Source organism: Rhinoraja longicauda, chromosome 24 (assembly GCF_053455715.1).
Source record: "Rhinoraja longicauda isolate Sanriku21f chromosome 24, sRhiLon1.1, whole genome shotgun sequence".
NCBI classification, from domain to species: domain Eukaryota; kingdom Metazoa; phylum Chordata; class Chondrichthyes; order Rajiformes; family Arhynchobatidae; genus Rhinoraja; species Rhinoraja longicauda.
The window spans coordinates 24,724,515-24,740,585 of NC_135976.1; the positions used below are offsets into that span (position 1 = coordinate 24,724,515).

At 40.8% G+C, this 16,071-nt stretch overlaps 1 protein-coding gene across 4 annotated transcripts in view; it reads right to left on the reverse strand.

Moving 5' to 3' along the window:
* Nucleotides 1–16,071, reverse strand: part of LOC144605486 (26S proteasome non-ATPase regulatory subunit 13-like) — a 51,081-nt gene that overhangs the window by 22,215 nt on the left and 12,795 nt on the right. For 3 of the 4 annotated variants that reach the window (XM_078420802.1, XM_078420800.1, XM_078420801.1), the window contains exons 3-5: nt 8,231–8,265; nt 4,251–4,306; nt 157–200 (exon numbers count right to left, since the gene is read on the reverse strand). The exons of the other annotated variant lie outside the window; for it this stretch is intronic. In XM_078420802.1, the coding sequence (XP_078276928.1) occupies nt 157–200; nt 4,251–4,306; nt 8,231–8,265 (135 nt within the window). The remainder of the gene's footprint in view (nt 1–156; nt 201–4,250; nt 4,307–8,230; nt 8,266–16,071) is intronic. 4 annotated transcript variants of the gene reach the window in all.

Below are 16,071 nucleotides of genomic sequence, written 5' to 3' on the forward strand. Positions count from 1 at the left end.
CACAAAACTGGTCCTGATCACTGTGAACCATGCACAAAGCCACAAATATATTATTAGGTTGAGAAAAAACTCTGGAAGCACAGATATATAAACGTACAGTTCAAAATACTAACAGTTAAAAGTATTTAAGTTAGTACCCTGCCTCTCGCGGTTTACCTTCTCCCATGTTTTTTCCAACAGAGACAGTGCCATTTGCGCATCTGAGAAAAGAACAAAAATCAAAGTTCATACACAGACATTTAGTTTAGAAAGGCAGGCACAAAGTAAGCCATTCATTATTTTAATTTCCATTCCATAACAACAGTTTGATCAAAACCATTGAAAATTACCATGCTATGATTAATTTCAAGTTCCTGTGAAAACCTCCCTTAAATGAAAATGCAAACTGCCACATGCCTTCCATTGGCTGTCTGGGCCTTTCTCGCACACTCTTCCTCCAATCACAATAATCTCCCATCCCGAGAAAAACTGGCTGAAGGAAACTTAAAAAGCAGACGGAGTTCGAAGGGTAATATTTATCAGGCAGGTAATGTTTATCAGGACTTCAAGAAGATATAGATACAGTTATATGCTCATAAAATGATGGTAAATTGGCAACTAAGAAAATTTGGTTGAGGGGCAATAATTAGTAAATTATCTGGATAGGAAAGATCAAGAAGGATAGGAACCAAACGTGGACAAATGGGGGGGAAAAAAGTACTGGAGTAACTCAGCGGGTCAGGCAGCATCTCTGGAGAACATGGATTGGTGATGCTTTGGGTTGGGACCCTTCTTTGGACTGATTGTGGTCATGGGGGGTGGGGGGGTGGGAAGAAGCCTGGAAGAGAGATGGGTCAGAACAAAACCTGGCGAGTGATACGTGGATAAAGGCGAGGGGCGGGAAGTGGGTTGATAGGCAAAAGATTGGACAAAAGCCAGAGATAAAAAGTATACCAGCATTTGTAGTTCATTGTGTGCACAGAAAATGGGAACTAACTCTGTTATAAAATCTGGTCAGCATGAATGATTTGGGCCAAACAGTCTTTTTCTGTACCATATGATTCTATTGAGCAAATACGCGAGTCATATTTATTCGTAAGTAGGAAGGTCAATATTTATTGTCCCTAATTGCCCTTGTGAAGTTAACTTTGTTAGCTACACTGCTGCATTCTTTGCACTCAGCATTGAAGAATGGCAATATATTTACACACACACACACGCACACATCCATGTGGTAAAGGTGCTGACAAGAAATTGCCACAATGAATTTTTCGGCTAGTACAGCAGCTATGATTTGGCAGTAAATGGCGGATTTACAGTCAAGATCGGGCTTCTATCAAATGAGTTGTTGCATCTCGGATGGTGGCAAGTTTATGGTAGTATAAACAGAACCGTGTTCATCTAAGAGAATTTTATCACACACCTAATTGAAGACTGTTTTTATGTGATGGGAGCATCTTCGGAGGAACCCAAGTTGAATCACCCATTGGGCACTTCTGTCTGATGCTTTTTCTACAGAGGATGGGGAATGATCTTAAAATCCCCTTCTCTAGCTGATTAATTATCTATCACCATACATGACTGGAGGCGTTAGAAATGTGTGATTTTGATCTGAGATTAGATGTCATAATTTTCAATAAACAACAGTGCAGATTTGAGGGATTAAGTGGCCTACTTATTCTCATTTAATTAGTTGCGAGATTGTATTATGAAAAACAAAATAAATCATTGCCATGGCAGTTGACAGGTCAACTCAAACATAACAACATAATTGTGCAGGTGTTAGTGTTACTGCCTCATAAGTCTGGAGTCACAGGCTGAATTGTGACTGTCAGTGCTGTCAATGAGAGGTTTTCCTTGTTACTGCTTGGTTTCCTCCAGATGCTTTGGTTTCCTTAAACATTTTAAAGAGTGCTGGTCAACAGGTTAATTAGTTGCGGTAAATGCTGCGGTAAATTTCCCTCACCATCTTGGTGGGGGGCAGGAGAATCAGGGTGGGGATATGGTGACAAAGATGCGAGAGGGAAAATGAATTAAATGTCAAGAGATGGTTGTCATGGATGTGTTGGCCAGAGGGCTTTTTTGTGCTGCAAATAATGACTATGACAATTTTAAACCTTCCACTTACAGTGCCCTCCATAATGTTTGGGACAAAGACCCATCATTTATTTATTTGCCTCTGAACTCCACAATTTGAGATTTGTAATAAGAAAAAAAATCACATGTGGTTAAAGTGCACATTGTCAGATTTTAATAAAGGCAATTTTTTTACATTTTGGTTTCACCATGTAGAAATTACAGCAGTGTTTATACATAGTCCCCACATTTCAGGGCACCATAATGTTTGGGACACAGCAATGTAACGTAAATGAAAGTAGTCATGTTTAGTATTTTGTTGCACATCCTTTGCATGCAATGACTGCTTGAAGTCTGCGATTCATGGACATCACCAGTTGCTGGGTATCTTCTTTGGTGATGCTCTGCTAGGCCTGTATTGCAGCCATCTTTAGCTTATGCTTGTTTTGGGGGTTAGTCCCCTTCGGTTTTCTCTTCAGCATATAAAAGGCATGCTCAATTGGGTTCAGACCGGGTGATTGACTTGGCCACTCAAGAATTTACCATTTTTTAGCTTTGAAAAACTCCTTTGTTGCTTTAGCAGTATGTTTGGGATCATTGTCTTGCTGTAGAATGAACCACCGGCCAATGAGTTTTGAGGCATTTGTTTGAACTTGAGCAGATTGGATGTGTCTAAACACTTCAGAATTCATTATGCTACTACCATCAGCAGTTGTATCATCAATGACGATAAGTGAGCCAGTACCGTCAGCAGCCATACATGCCCAGACCATAATACCTCCACCACCGTGTTTCACAGATGAAGTGGCATGCTTTGGAACTTGGGCAGTTCCTTCTCTCCTCCATACTTTGCTCTTGCCATCACTTTGATATGTTAATTTTCGTCTCATCTGTCCACAAGACCTTTTTCCAGAACTGTGGTTGCTCTTTTCAGTACTTCTTGGCAAACTGTAACCTGGCCATCCTATTTTTGCGGCTAACCAGTGGTTTTGCATCTTGCAGTGCAACCTCTGTATTTCTATTCATGAAGTCTTCTGCGGCAGTGGTCATTGACAAATCCACACCTGACTCCTGAAGAGTGTTTCTATTCAGTCGGACAGGTGTTTAAGGATTTTTCTTTATTGGAGAGAGAATTCTTCTGTCATCAGCTGTGGAGGCCATCCTTGGCCTGCCAGTCTCTTTGCGATTAGTAAGCTCACCAGTGCTCTGGACCCATAGCAGAAGCATCCACGTCGTGGGGCTGGAAACTGGAAGTGTCCTGAGCTAATTCAGCTACCACCATCATCTATTGTACAAGTGATGGCTCCCACTGATTGTCGCCGGAAGCTTGCATCCCTTTCAGGACAGACGATAACAGTGATGTAACATTTGAAACATGGATGATGGACACGAAAGAAGAAGAAGACCAGTGCTCTCTTTCTTCTTAATGATGTTCCAAACAGTTGATTTTGGTAAGCCTAAGGTTTGGCTGATGTCTCCAACAGTTTTAGTCCTGTTTCTCAGTCTCATAATGGCTTATTTGACTTTCATTGGCACAACCTTGGTCCTCATGTTGATAAACAGCAATAAAAGTTTCCAAAGGTGATGGAAAGACTGGAGGAAAGACTAGGTGCTGAGAGCTCTTTAATGCCTGCATTAAGGAGGCATTTAAACACACCTGAGCAATTACAAACACCTGTGAAGCCATGTGTCCCAAACATTATGGTGCTCTGAAATGGGGGGGGGGGGGGGGGGGGAACACTATGTATAAACACAGCTGTAATTTCTATATGGTAAAACCAAAATGTATCAAAATGACCTTTAATAAAATCTGACAATGTGCACTTTAACCACATGTGATTTTTTCTATTACAAATCTCAAATTGTGGAGTACAGAAGCAAATAAATAAATGAAAGGTCTTTGTCCCAAACATTATGGAGGGCACTGTAGTTCATACCATTACTTTCCAAAGCATTGAAACTAACTAGTAATCACTAATGCGTGCACGTCATTGGCTTGCACTATGTCCTATCTCATGCTTTTACAACAGAGCAAAGGAAATTTCATTTTCAACAAGGCAAAGTTTGAGGCCAAATTTAGGTAAAATTATGATCTTCATATTACATTTAAAAATCTCTAAAGTACACATGGGCTTGCTTTTACAAAATATAACTAGCAGGGCAAACAGATACACCGAATGAGCTCAGAAACATACCATTCATCTGTCGAACCACACGTAGAATAATTTCCACCAGGGATAATGGGTTTATTCTGTGTGAGAAAGCATTAATTCCAGTATCAGTGCTGTGAAAATGAATCTTCTGTATTGAATATGCTATTCCAATTTCAGAACAGATTTTTTTTCAAACTTTGTATCCAACTTCAAACAAATTCCTTGTCTTAGGACAGTCGGGTGAAGGGCAGCTTTCAAATATGCATTCACTAATATCTCTAAGGAATCCTAAAAGCAGTTCCAGAGCAGAGTGCTAGACACAGGTTTGAACATTTTACTGGGTTTTATAATGCAATAATTTATTTATTGCCCATTGTTAGTTGCCCTTGGTATATTTAGAATCAAACAGATCCTGACATCATGGCATCATGTTTAAGTTGAGCTGAATAGAGTGATAGTTCCACTCTCCAAAGGAGTGGAACCTGCTCATACAATCTCAGCAGGTTAATATAATCATTGCTGTTGTCAGTTCACAAATCATTGCGATTGAATCAAGACTCATAACAACAGAGTTGCAAATCCATATAATCATTGCTAGATTATGCTAACCATTGCTGGAATGAGAAATCAAATGACTGGCCAAACTATGTTTTGCATGTAGGCTTCTTCCCAAGAAACAAATATTCTCAGTCCCATTGAAGAAAGCAGAGCCAAAATGTTGCAACATAAACTGAGATGAGAAAATTATATCCTCCACCCTTCAGGACAACTACCAGTGTACAACGGAGGTCTTGGTATTGGTTTATTATTGCCACGTACAAAGGAACATTGAAAAGCTGTTTTTTTTGCATGCTCTCCAATGATCTCACATTATACTCTACACAAATACAATCAAGCCATACACAAATAAAACAGGTAGTGCAAAGAGAAAAACACCACAGTGTAGAATTTGGTCTACAGCATTGTAGCTTTACAGTTCCTGAGAAAAAGTCCAATATCCATAATGAGGTAGGTTGGAGAATCGTGCTGACAGCCTAGCTTATGGGAGGAATATTCAGTAGTCTGATAACATAAGGGAAGAAGTTGGGCTTCACGGCCCAACCTTATTTCAAGATGCTAACATATACCAATGGTGCTGGTACATGGGAGTGAATGGCGGATGAAAGAAGGGAAAGCAAATGAGCTTACAAATGAAGTAAAACGTCAAAAAGGACTAGACGACCCAAGTTATAACTGGAAGGGAAAGTAAGTATTCCAGGTAAGATATGTGCAATTTGTCACGGGAACTTGATTGTCTTCAATACACACCCTATCCTGACTTGAATGCAACTTACAGCCATTTCTTACATAGACAGACATGGGAGGGAGTTGGCCAGTCAGCCACAAGCCGACACCGCCTTTCAAATAAGATCTCGGCTGATCCAAGATTATCCACAAAACCACTATCCCCTTCTCTCCCCATATTCCTTGATTCTTATATAATTTATATGTCAGTCAATCTCCACCTTCAATATATTCAATGACTCTACCTCCACACCCCTATAGGTAGAGAATACTAAAGAGTCACAAACCACAACGAACAGGTTGCTCCTCATCTTTGATTTATTATACAGGATGATATTTTACCTACGATACTGCCATCTAATGGGCATTTCCAACATTTCCTGTTTTAATTTCAGATTTGCAACTATATCCACTGGAAGAAGCCTCCTGGAATGCTAAATATTTCATAAGATCCCTTTTCATTATTCTGAACCCCATGAATATAGAGCCAACCTGCTCAATTCCCCTTCGCCATCTTCTACCTCTATAATTTATTTTCAATCATCTTTTGGTTCAAAAAATCCCAATTCTTTGAACTACCACTAACTAATCTTCAAACCACGATGCCTTTTTTAGACACAAAATGCTGGTGTAACTCACCAGGTCAGGCAGCATCTCTGGAGGAAAGGAATGGGTGACTTTATGGGTCGAGACCTTCTTTCAGACTGCCTTCTAAAATTTAGTTTTGAAGATACATGGCGGAAACAGGCTCTTCAGCCCACCAAGTCTGTGCTGACCATCAATTCTCATGCGCCAGCACTATCCGACACACGAGGAACAATTTGCAATTTTACCGAAGCCAATTAACTTATAAAACCTGTACGTCTTTGGATCATGGGAGGAAACTGGAGTAACCCACATGGTCATGGGGAGAATGTACAAATTCCACACTGCCAGCACCCATAGTCAGGATTGAACCCTATAAGGCAGCATCTCTACCGCTGAGCTACCAAGCCACCCTCTTAATTTGATACCATACTTAATTTCTTTAGATCACCGAGGATGGTGCTTCTCGCACTGGAATATATCTTTCTTCAGATTTATCTAACATAATCTTAAAAGTCTGGCACTGTAAATCTACTGACATCCTTGAATCTACTTACCGCTCACTTTAGCCAACTCTGACCTTGTACCGTTGTAATTGCCTTTGCCTACATTTAGGGAATCAGTTTCAGCCTCGCATTGATGAAATTCTGCAATGATCTGATCACCCTTTCCAAATTTTATTCCATTATTTCTCAAATTATACTGTCCTACCAAATAGCTACAGTTAGAGTCTACATACTATTCCCATCAGTGACTTTGCACCCTTATTTGTGATCTCCCTCCAAAGGGATTCTCTATCATGAATTTTTATGTCAACATCGTATCTCACCACTGCAGATTTCATCCATTTAACCTACCCCACCACCTTTTACCTTCCTTCTGAAACATCAAATATTCCCAAATAGTCAGTTCCCAACTTTGCAACAAGGTTCCCATAACTGCTATTAGATTATACTAATTTGTTCTATTGGTGCCATCCATTTTGTGTGCATTCAGATAAAGAGCCTTTATTTTATCTTATCATTTTTTTTAAACTGGGTGTATTTGTCATAAATTCAAAGTTATAGAGCAACAAAACAGACCCTTCAGCCCAACTCAGCCATGCTGACCAAGGTGCCTACCCGAGGTAATCCCATTTGTCAGTGTTTGGCCCATTTCGCTCTAAGCCATTTCTATCCATGTACCTGTCCAAATGTTTTTTAAACATTGTAAATATACCTGCCTCTACCACTTCTCCTGGCGTGGTGGAGAACGCCAGGAGAAGTGGCGTTCTCCACCACATATCCATCAAGCTGTGTGTGAAAAAAGTTGTCAATACACTCTGCCCCTTCCTGATAAAAATTGGTTATCATTACTCCTTTTATCATCCTGGATTGTTGCCTTTTCTGTTCTCTGCTTTCCTAGTTTCCTCTTCACCCAAACTCCTTTCTTCAATTTCCAGCTAGCTTCTCAACGTTCTGATTCTAGCCTCCAGTGCCTTTCTCCACACCAAGCTAGATTAAACCAAATTACTACCATCCCATCTTTTTGCCCACATCCTCCCCATGCTTGTCCCATTCATGTTTAGGTGCAATATGTCCCACTAATAGCTTAAGAAAGCTCCCCTCAATTTTCTCAAGACCAATGAAAAGGCAACAAATATCAATTTCATCAGTCAAATTCGCATTTTAACGATGGTTTGAAAAATAAAGCATTTGGGTGCCTAGGAGATAGGGTATTTTCCAAAATGGCAAGTTTCTTTTCATTGCCTATCTGCATTTTTGGAGCACTTGGATGCCAAGTGATAGGTGTCTACCAATAGAACAAGTTTCCTTTCATTACCTACCTGCATTTTTGGAATATATTAATGTAATGCATTATGGATGCTATAATAAGGAGCGCATAATATGGTGTCTTGATGCCTTTTCCCTCCAGAAGCCATTCCTGTCCTACTGAATCTTACATAGAATGAATATCACACCCAAAAGGTATTCACACATCCTCCCGACTGCATCCCGAGCCCGATGCTTTCCAGTCAGGATGTTTCCATTACTTCCCCAGCAGTTTAAACTTAGTCTATCCTTAGATACCTTAGAAAATGAGATTACATTTCAACCCAAGTACAAAAATCATCAAGCTTCTGAGCAACATTATTCATCTGGCCAAAAGCTTACCTGTGCTCAAAGTCACTTATGAAGTTTTCATACAACTGTAATACAAAAATAGCACTGTTATATGTCTAGTCTTTATGTCTGGAATGAATAGGTGTATTTGTTTTTTAAAAAATTCAATACAGTGTATTCATTTTGTTTTGAGTTACAGTCATCTATGTTACAAAGCAGAAACTGTTTTTAGCTATTCAGGCGTCAAAGAAAAGTTAATGAAGTGCAATTATCACAACATGCAAGCCATATTTTGATTTTACACAAACCTTAAAATCAAATGTTATGGCCTCAAACAAATAACAACACCAAAAAAAAAAAAAAAAAAGCTAATTATGTATTTCTATGCAACACTACTATTGATGCACCAAAGAATCCCAAACCACTTCATACGACCATTACAAAAAAAAAATGCCAAACCATACAAGATAATTGCTCAGATGATTAAAGCTTGGTCAAAGAGCAAATTAAGAGAGAGATAGAAGCAGAAAGATTTCAGGAACAAAATCTGGTGCTTAGGACCTTGACAATGGAATGGTTGGTTCTCAATGGTGTTGTGATTAAAATCCGAAATGCACCAGATTCCACCAGTGCAGGAGCACAGATATTGTTGAAGATTCTAGAGTAAAGGAGTTACAAGGGTAGGGGAAGTTGAGGCATGTAAGTGATTTGAAATTCAAATTAAACAAGTTGCCAGTCTAGGGGTCAAAGTCAGTGAGCAATCACAGCAGCAAGGTTCAGATTCAGACAGCAGAGTTAGAGCCAAAATGTAGATCACCCATGTACATCATGAAATACTGGATTAGCCAAGCTTGGCTGAAACATACATTAGGGTTCAGAGATAGAACAGAAGAGTTGAAACAGTTGCAGAGTTAAGTAATAAAGAGGTGGAATTGGGTGACTGGAAGCTCATCTTAAGTTCAAATATTAAAGATTGTCAACAATCTGTCCCGGCTCAAACCACAACCTGGGAGACAGATGTTATAACTGGCCAGATTTTGTGATGGGACCAACGCTAATCAGCTTCATTTCTACCGATGCCAGGAAATATTAAATAAAACACAGAAACTGCAAGACCCTTTATTTTCTACTAGCAACAATAATTCTTCCATTTTTTTCTGCAGAGGCTGCTAGACCTGCTGAGAGTTTTCAGCATTTTCTGCTCATAAGCAATTGGAAGAAATTATTGACATCTTGTATATTGGATGCTGGCTAAGCTGTGGGTCAAAACAAAAAATGGAGGGGTCAGTAGGGATGGTGATGTGGTAGAAGTGGGTAACCTTCAGCATTTACATGAAACCTGTAGAACACATTGCCAATGTGAGGAGAAATCAGTAGAGTTGGAAGGAGGGTGTGGCATGGTCAAAATAATGGTGCTGAAGCCATTGCAGTTGATTCTATGGCGACAACGTCGTAGACATATATAGAACCCAATGAGCACAGTCATGCTCAGCTGGTAGGCAGAGAAGAGGTTCAAATGACGATGGATGTGGTCAACCATGATGATATTTGCAGCTAGATTGGGAAGGAGGTGTGAGAAAAGATCTGCACAGTCAAACAGAATGCAATTCGTGACTTTCAGGTCATTTCAACATTACAGCAAAAGAATTGTGTCGGGAGGGAAGCAAGTTTAGATCTGCTCACACTCCTTGAGATTGCAACAATCTGTTCAATCTATTGATTCCAATCCTGCTGCTCAACTAATGCTGTGAGCACATCTGTGCCACCCTGTTTCCATAAAGCATGCCAGGATATTGTCAATGTTTATTATAATCTGTACACGTGTTCTAGCATTTGTTCAAAGTGTTGCCACGTACCTAACAGATCAAAGTCTAATCTCTTACTAAAACTATTCAAAACATCTGCAAGTCCAAATGCTGCCACACATGCATGTTGTCAGCAGAGGTCACATTTAGTCTCAGCCTCGAGGAATAGTTTTTTTAGAACTGCCTGGAATTGGACTTGTTGGATGCCTGACATCGCTGTACAAATGCAAGAACGTATACAGAATTAAACAAGCATTGACAATATTTCAACATGCTTCACAAAAACAGGGTGTGGGGCAAGTATGCTCAAGGCTGTAGTTGAGCAGCAGGACTGGAATCAGCAGATTTGGGCACAGTGGTGTTACGATCTTTAGGATTGGGAGCAGCCTGCAAATCTATGCTTGCTTCCCTCCAGGCAGAATTCCTTTGCTGCAATGTTAAAATGACCTTAATTCAATGAGGAAAATCATACCATGATGGGCTCACTCAGGAGACTGAGAGATTCTGTATGTCAGAATAGAAAGAGAAAGAAGCATTCCTAGCACGGTGGCACAACTATAAATGGGAATTCTTTTAAATTCATATTCACCAATAGGGATAACAAATCCCCACACATTATTAGCAGTAATTGTCAGCCTGGTTTATCAACTAGTTTACATTACAGCGACAGATGCAAAGTAATGGAAGACTCTAAACACGGGGCTGGCTATTTTACATTAGGGATCCAGGAGCCGAGGTACGTATAGGCGCCAGGAAAATATTTAGAAGTCATCCTAAACTTTGGCCGGGCACTGATGAAGTACAGCCAATGAGGGAAAAACACTTTGTGAAGCATCTTTCTTCCCAAAGTGTTTTGTTACTTCAAAACCAATTCCAATTTAGAAGAACACCAAAATTGATTCCATCTATCTCATCTTCAATAAAAGGGCACCTGATTTATATAAACTTTGGAAGATTTTTTTAATCTATTGACAATATTGGCAAGGCTGGCATTTATTGCCCACGAGAAGATGGAGGAAAGCTATTGTGTTCCTTCTTCTGTTGGAGAGTTTTTCATACATTAATTCATTTTTCAAATCTTGACTTTGCTGGGCAAGGCCAATATTCACTAACAATTCCCATTTGGCCTTGAGAAGGTGGTGCTGAGCTACCTTCTTCAACTGCTGCATTTCTTCGATGGGAGGATACCTCCACAATGCTTCTGGGTAGCAACATCCAGGTTTAGAACCAATGATGATGAATAATGGCAAAATATTTCCAGATCACGCTACGTGCAACTTGGAAGGGGTGATATTTCCAGGTGTCTTCTAGCTTTATACTTGCCTGGAATGTTTGTGTCATAAATATACTTGTCAGCCTAATTAGTGTGCAAACAGGAAACATTTCAATTTCTGATCTGAAAAGAGGCAGGTTACTGAAAAAGCAGCTGAAGCTTCCTTGGGCCACGACATTGCTCTGCACAACTTTGACAGTGATATTCTGAGGCTAAAATGATAGATGATCACATCTTCCTTCATGTAAACTGTGACGGAACATTGAAATGTTTTTTCCCTTAATGACCACAGACCAGTTTTGCCAAGACACTGTGATACTGCACCAGACCATACATTGCACTTGTTTCAAGGGCAGTTGCTCATATTTTACTTCTGGAATTCAGCTCCTTGAACAATGTCTGAATCAAGGTCGGGGTGAGGTCTTGGCAATAACCGAACTGGGCATTGGTAAGTTCTTGGTGAGTAAATAGTGCATGATAAATTGTGTGATAATAGTGCATATGCCTTCACAATGTTGATAAGTCTGAATCAATTGATTGCGCAGCAGTTAGCCAAATTGGAATTGACCTTTTATTTGTGAACAGGACATATCTGGGCGATTTTCCATATGGAGAGGGACATGCCACTCTAATTTACTGAATCAACTTATCTGGAAGCTAAGCTGATCTTGTAGCACAGATCTTCAAGCATTGCAGCTGGAATGTTGACCAGTCCTACTGCCTCGCTGAACCCAGTACTCCTTCCTATCTGTTTCTTGATGGAGTGAATTGAATTAATTAAAGACTATCTTTTGCAATGATGGAGCAGGGGAAAACAGAGGAGCATTATAAAATTGATACAACTGGCTGAACATGGTCACAAATGCTCAATCTTGACTTTAGCACTCACAATTTGGGCTCCATCATTGTGGTAGATGGGGATGTTCTTGGAAATAATGGTGTGCTACAGTGATCTGTACTGGTCTCCAATTAATGATTTGGTTGAGAACATAGGCATCATGATTTGTAAGTTTGCTGATGACACCAAATTTAGTTGTGTAGTTTACAACAGAATCTCAATCAATTGTAAGAGTACACAAAGGAGTGACAGATATTTTGGGAAGTTAAACCATGTCAAGACATACACAGGAAAAGGCAAGGCCTTGGGGAATGCTGTAGAACAGAAAAAAACTAAGAGTTACAAGTACATAGTTCCTTGAAGGTGGAGACAGAGGTAGATGTCATGTGAAACAAGCATATGACATACTTGGCTTTTATCAGTCGGAAAACTGAGTACACAAAAAGAGACATCATATTACTGTTGTGCATGACTGGGTCTATAGTGCACAGTTCTAATCGCCCTACTATAGCAAGGCTCTGATCAAGCTAGAGGGTGCAGAAAAAGGATGTTGCTGGGACTGGAGCACTCGAGTTATAAGGAGAGAGTGAATAGGCAGCCATTGTTTTTCATAGGATGATAAGGAATAGTAGAATTAGGCCATTCGGCCCATCAAGTCTACATCGCCATTCAATCGTGGCTGATCTATCTCTTCCTCCGAACCCCATTCTCCTGCCTTCTCCCCATAACCTCTGACACCTGTACTATTCAAGAATCTATCTATCTATCTCTGCCTTAAAAATATCCACAGACTTGGCCTCCACAGCCTTCTATGGCAAAGAATTCCACAGATTCACTACCCTCTGACTAAAGAAATTTCTCATCTCCTTCCTAAAGGAATGTCCTTTAATTCTGAGGCTATGAACTCTAGTCCGAGGCTCCCATTAGCAGGAACACCTCTCCACATCCACTCGATCCAAGCCTTTCACTATTCTTAATGTTTCAATTAGATCCCCCCTCATTCTTCTAAACTCCTGCGAGTACAGGACCAGGGCCGACAAATGCTCGTCATAGGTTAACCTACTCATTCTTGCAGTCATTCTTATAAACCTACTCTGGACCTTCTCCAGACCCAGCACATCCTTCCTCAAATATGATGCCCAAAATTGCTCACAGTATTCCAAATGCAGCCTTACCAGCGCCTTCTTGAACCTCAACATTACATCCCTGTTTTGTATGCAAGCTCTCTTGAAATAAATTAGTTTAATTGAGTTTTCTTTCTTTGTTACCAATTCAACTTGCAGATTAACTTTTTGGAAATCCTGCACCAGCATTCCCAAGTCCCTTTGCACCTCCGATTTCTGGATTCTCACCCCATTTAGAAAATAGTCTACACCTTTATTCCTACTACCAAAATGCAGAACTCCACACTTTGCTACACTATATTCCATCTGCCCCTTCTCTGCCCACTCTCCCAACTTGTCCAAGTCCTTCTGCAGAGTCTCTGCTTTCTCTACACTACCTGCCCCTCCACCTATTTTCGTATTATCCGCAAACATTGCCACAAAGCCTTCAATCCCCTCATCCACATCATTAATATGCAACATGAAGAGTAGCAGTCCCAGCACCGACCCTCGTACAACTCCACTAGTCAAGGGCAGCCAACCACTAAAAACCCCCTTTATTGCCACTCTTTGTCTTCTGCCATCCAGCCAACCTGCTATCCGTGCTAGTATCTGCCCTTTGATACCATGGGCTCTCATCTTCCAAATCAGCTTAACATGTGGCACCTTATTAAAGGCTTTCTGAAAATCTAAGTACACAACATCTACTGTCCTGCTATTTACTTCAATGATTCCAGCAAATTTGTCAAGGAAGACCTCCCCTTCACAAAGCCATGCTGACTTCGACCTATTTTATAGAAACATAGAAAATAGGTGCGGGAGTAGGACATTCGGCCCTTCGAGCCAGCACCGCCATTCAAAATGATCCTGACTGATCATCCAAAATCAGTACCCCATTCCGTATTTTTCCCCATATCCCTTAATTCCCTTAGCCTTAAGAGCTATATCTAATTCTCTCTTGAAAACATCCAGTGAATTGGCCTCTATTGCCTTCTGTGGCAGAGAATTCCACAGATTCACAACTCTCTGGGTGAAAAAGTTTTTCCTCATCTCTGTCCTAAATGGCCTACCCGTATTCTTAAACTGTCACTCCTGGTTCTGGACTCTCCCAACATCAAGAACATTTTTCCTGCATCTACCCTGTCCAATCCTCTAAGAATTTTATATGTTTCTATAAGATCCCATCTCATCCTTCTAAATTCCAGCGAATACAAGCCCAATCGACCATTCTTTCATCATATGTCAACTTATCGTGAACTTCTAAGTGCCCATTGAGCATTGGGGGGGGGGGGGGGGTAACCTCACCAAGGTTTATAAAATCATAAGAGCATAGATGAAGTGGGTAGTTAGTATTCTTTCCCTTTGTAGGGGAATCAAAAACTATTGGGCGTAGGTTTAATGTGAGAGGGAAAGATTAAATGTGGACCTGAGGGGCACGTTTTTTCCCCACACAAATGGTGATGTATACATGGAACAAACTGCCAGAGGAGGTGGTAGAAGCGGTACAATTACAATATTTATTGAGAAAACATTTGGACAGGAGGATGGATAGAAAAGGTTTAGAGGGATGTGGGCCAAACTCATGCAAATGGGACTAGCTCAGTTAGGCACCTAGGCTGATATGGATGACTTGAGCCAGTTTCTGTAGATCTATGTCTGGTTTTACTGTTGTGCATCCATAATCCAGGCCGGGTTTTGTACTGCGTTATCCTGCTTTATCCTGGTGTTAGTTAGGAGACTATCCTGAGGGCTGGAGGTAACGGTAGCCAGCATCTGTACTGCCAATGATCTGCTAATAAAGGACTTATATAAACCGGAGTGCCTCTGAATGTATCCACTCACAAACATGGTGTCAGAAGTGGCCGTAATTTAGCTTTTTGAGTCACCAGCATTTGTTTCCTCAAGACTTTTGACGTCTCGAACCATGGCTGAATCTTTTCGGAAGCCTGATCCACTTGTCTTCAATGGCAACATCGGTGAACGTTGGCACACCTTCGTGGATTACAATATGTTCATGGCTGCTGCACACCATGACAAGACTTCCCGCGTACAAGCATCCATCCTCCTCAATCTAGCAGGTTTGGAAGCAATCCGTCGGGCGAAACTGTTTGTTTATGCTGAGGCTGTGCTGGATGCGGCTGGTGCAGTTACCACACCTGCCGAGACGATTCATGACCGTGTGTGCCTTAAGAATAAATTTTGACAGCTGTGTGGTTCACAGACTAACCTTATCATGGAACGGCACAAATTATTTGCATGTGCCCAGAAACCGGGTGAACCGGTTGAAGCCTATATAAACTCTTTGAAACACGCCGTGCCGAGTTGCAGATTTGGTGACCTCTGTGATGAACTCGCTAGAGACAGGCTGGTGTGTGGTATCACTAATGACAAATTGAGAAGGGACCTTCTGCATGATTGCGATCTGACTCTAGCTAAAGCGATCAGCACCTGTCAGATTTATGAATTGACAGATGTCCACGCAAAAACTTTGAATGCTGTGCCTCAGCCTGTTTTCCGCATTGACTCAACAGGACCGTATATCAGAAAGGAACGTCGACTGTTCAAAGTGACACAAGCCCAGCCTGGAAGATCTGGCATAAGATTTGTTAACGATTGCACTAATTGTGGTACTCTCATATAGCCAAACGCAAGAACTGCCCGGCTTTTGGACAGATTTGTCATGGTTGCAAACGAAGAAATCATTTCTGGAAATGCTGCAGAAGTTCCAATACGATTGAGACAAAACAAGCTGTACATTTCATGCCTTCACACGACTTATCTGATAGTGATACTGTAAACTTTCCAGAGAGTATGCCTTCAGTGGATGGAGTTCGCCTCAATACACACTCTGTCCGGGGCCAGTTAATTAAACA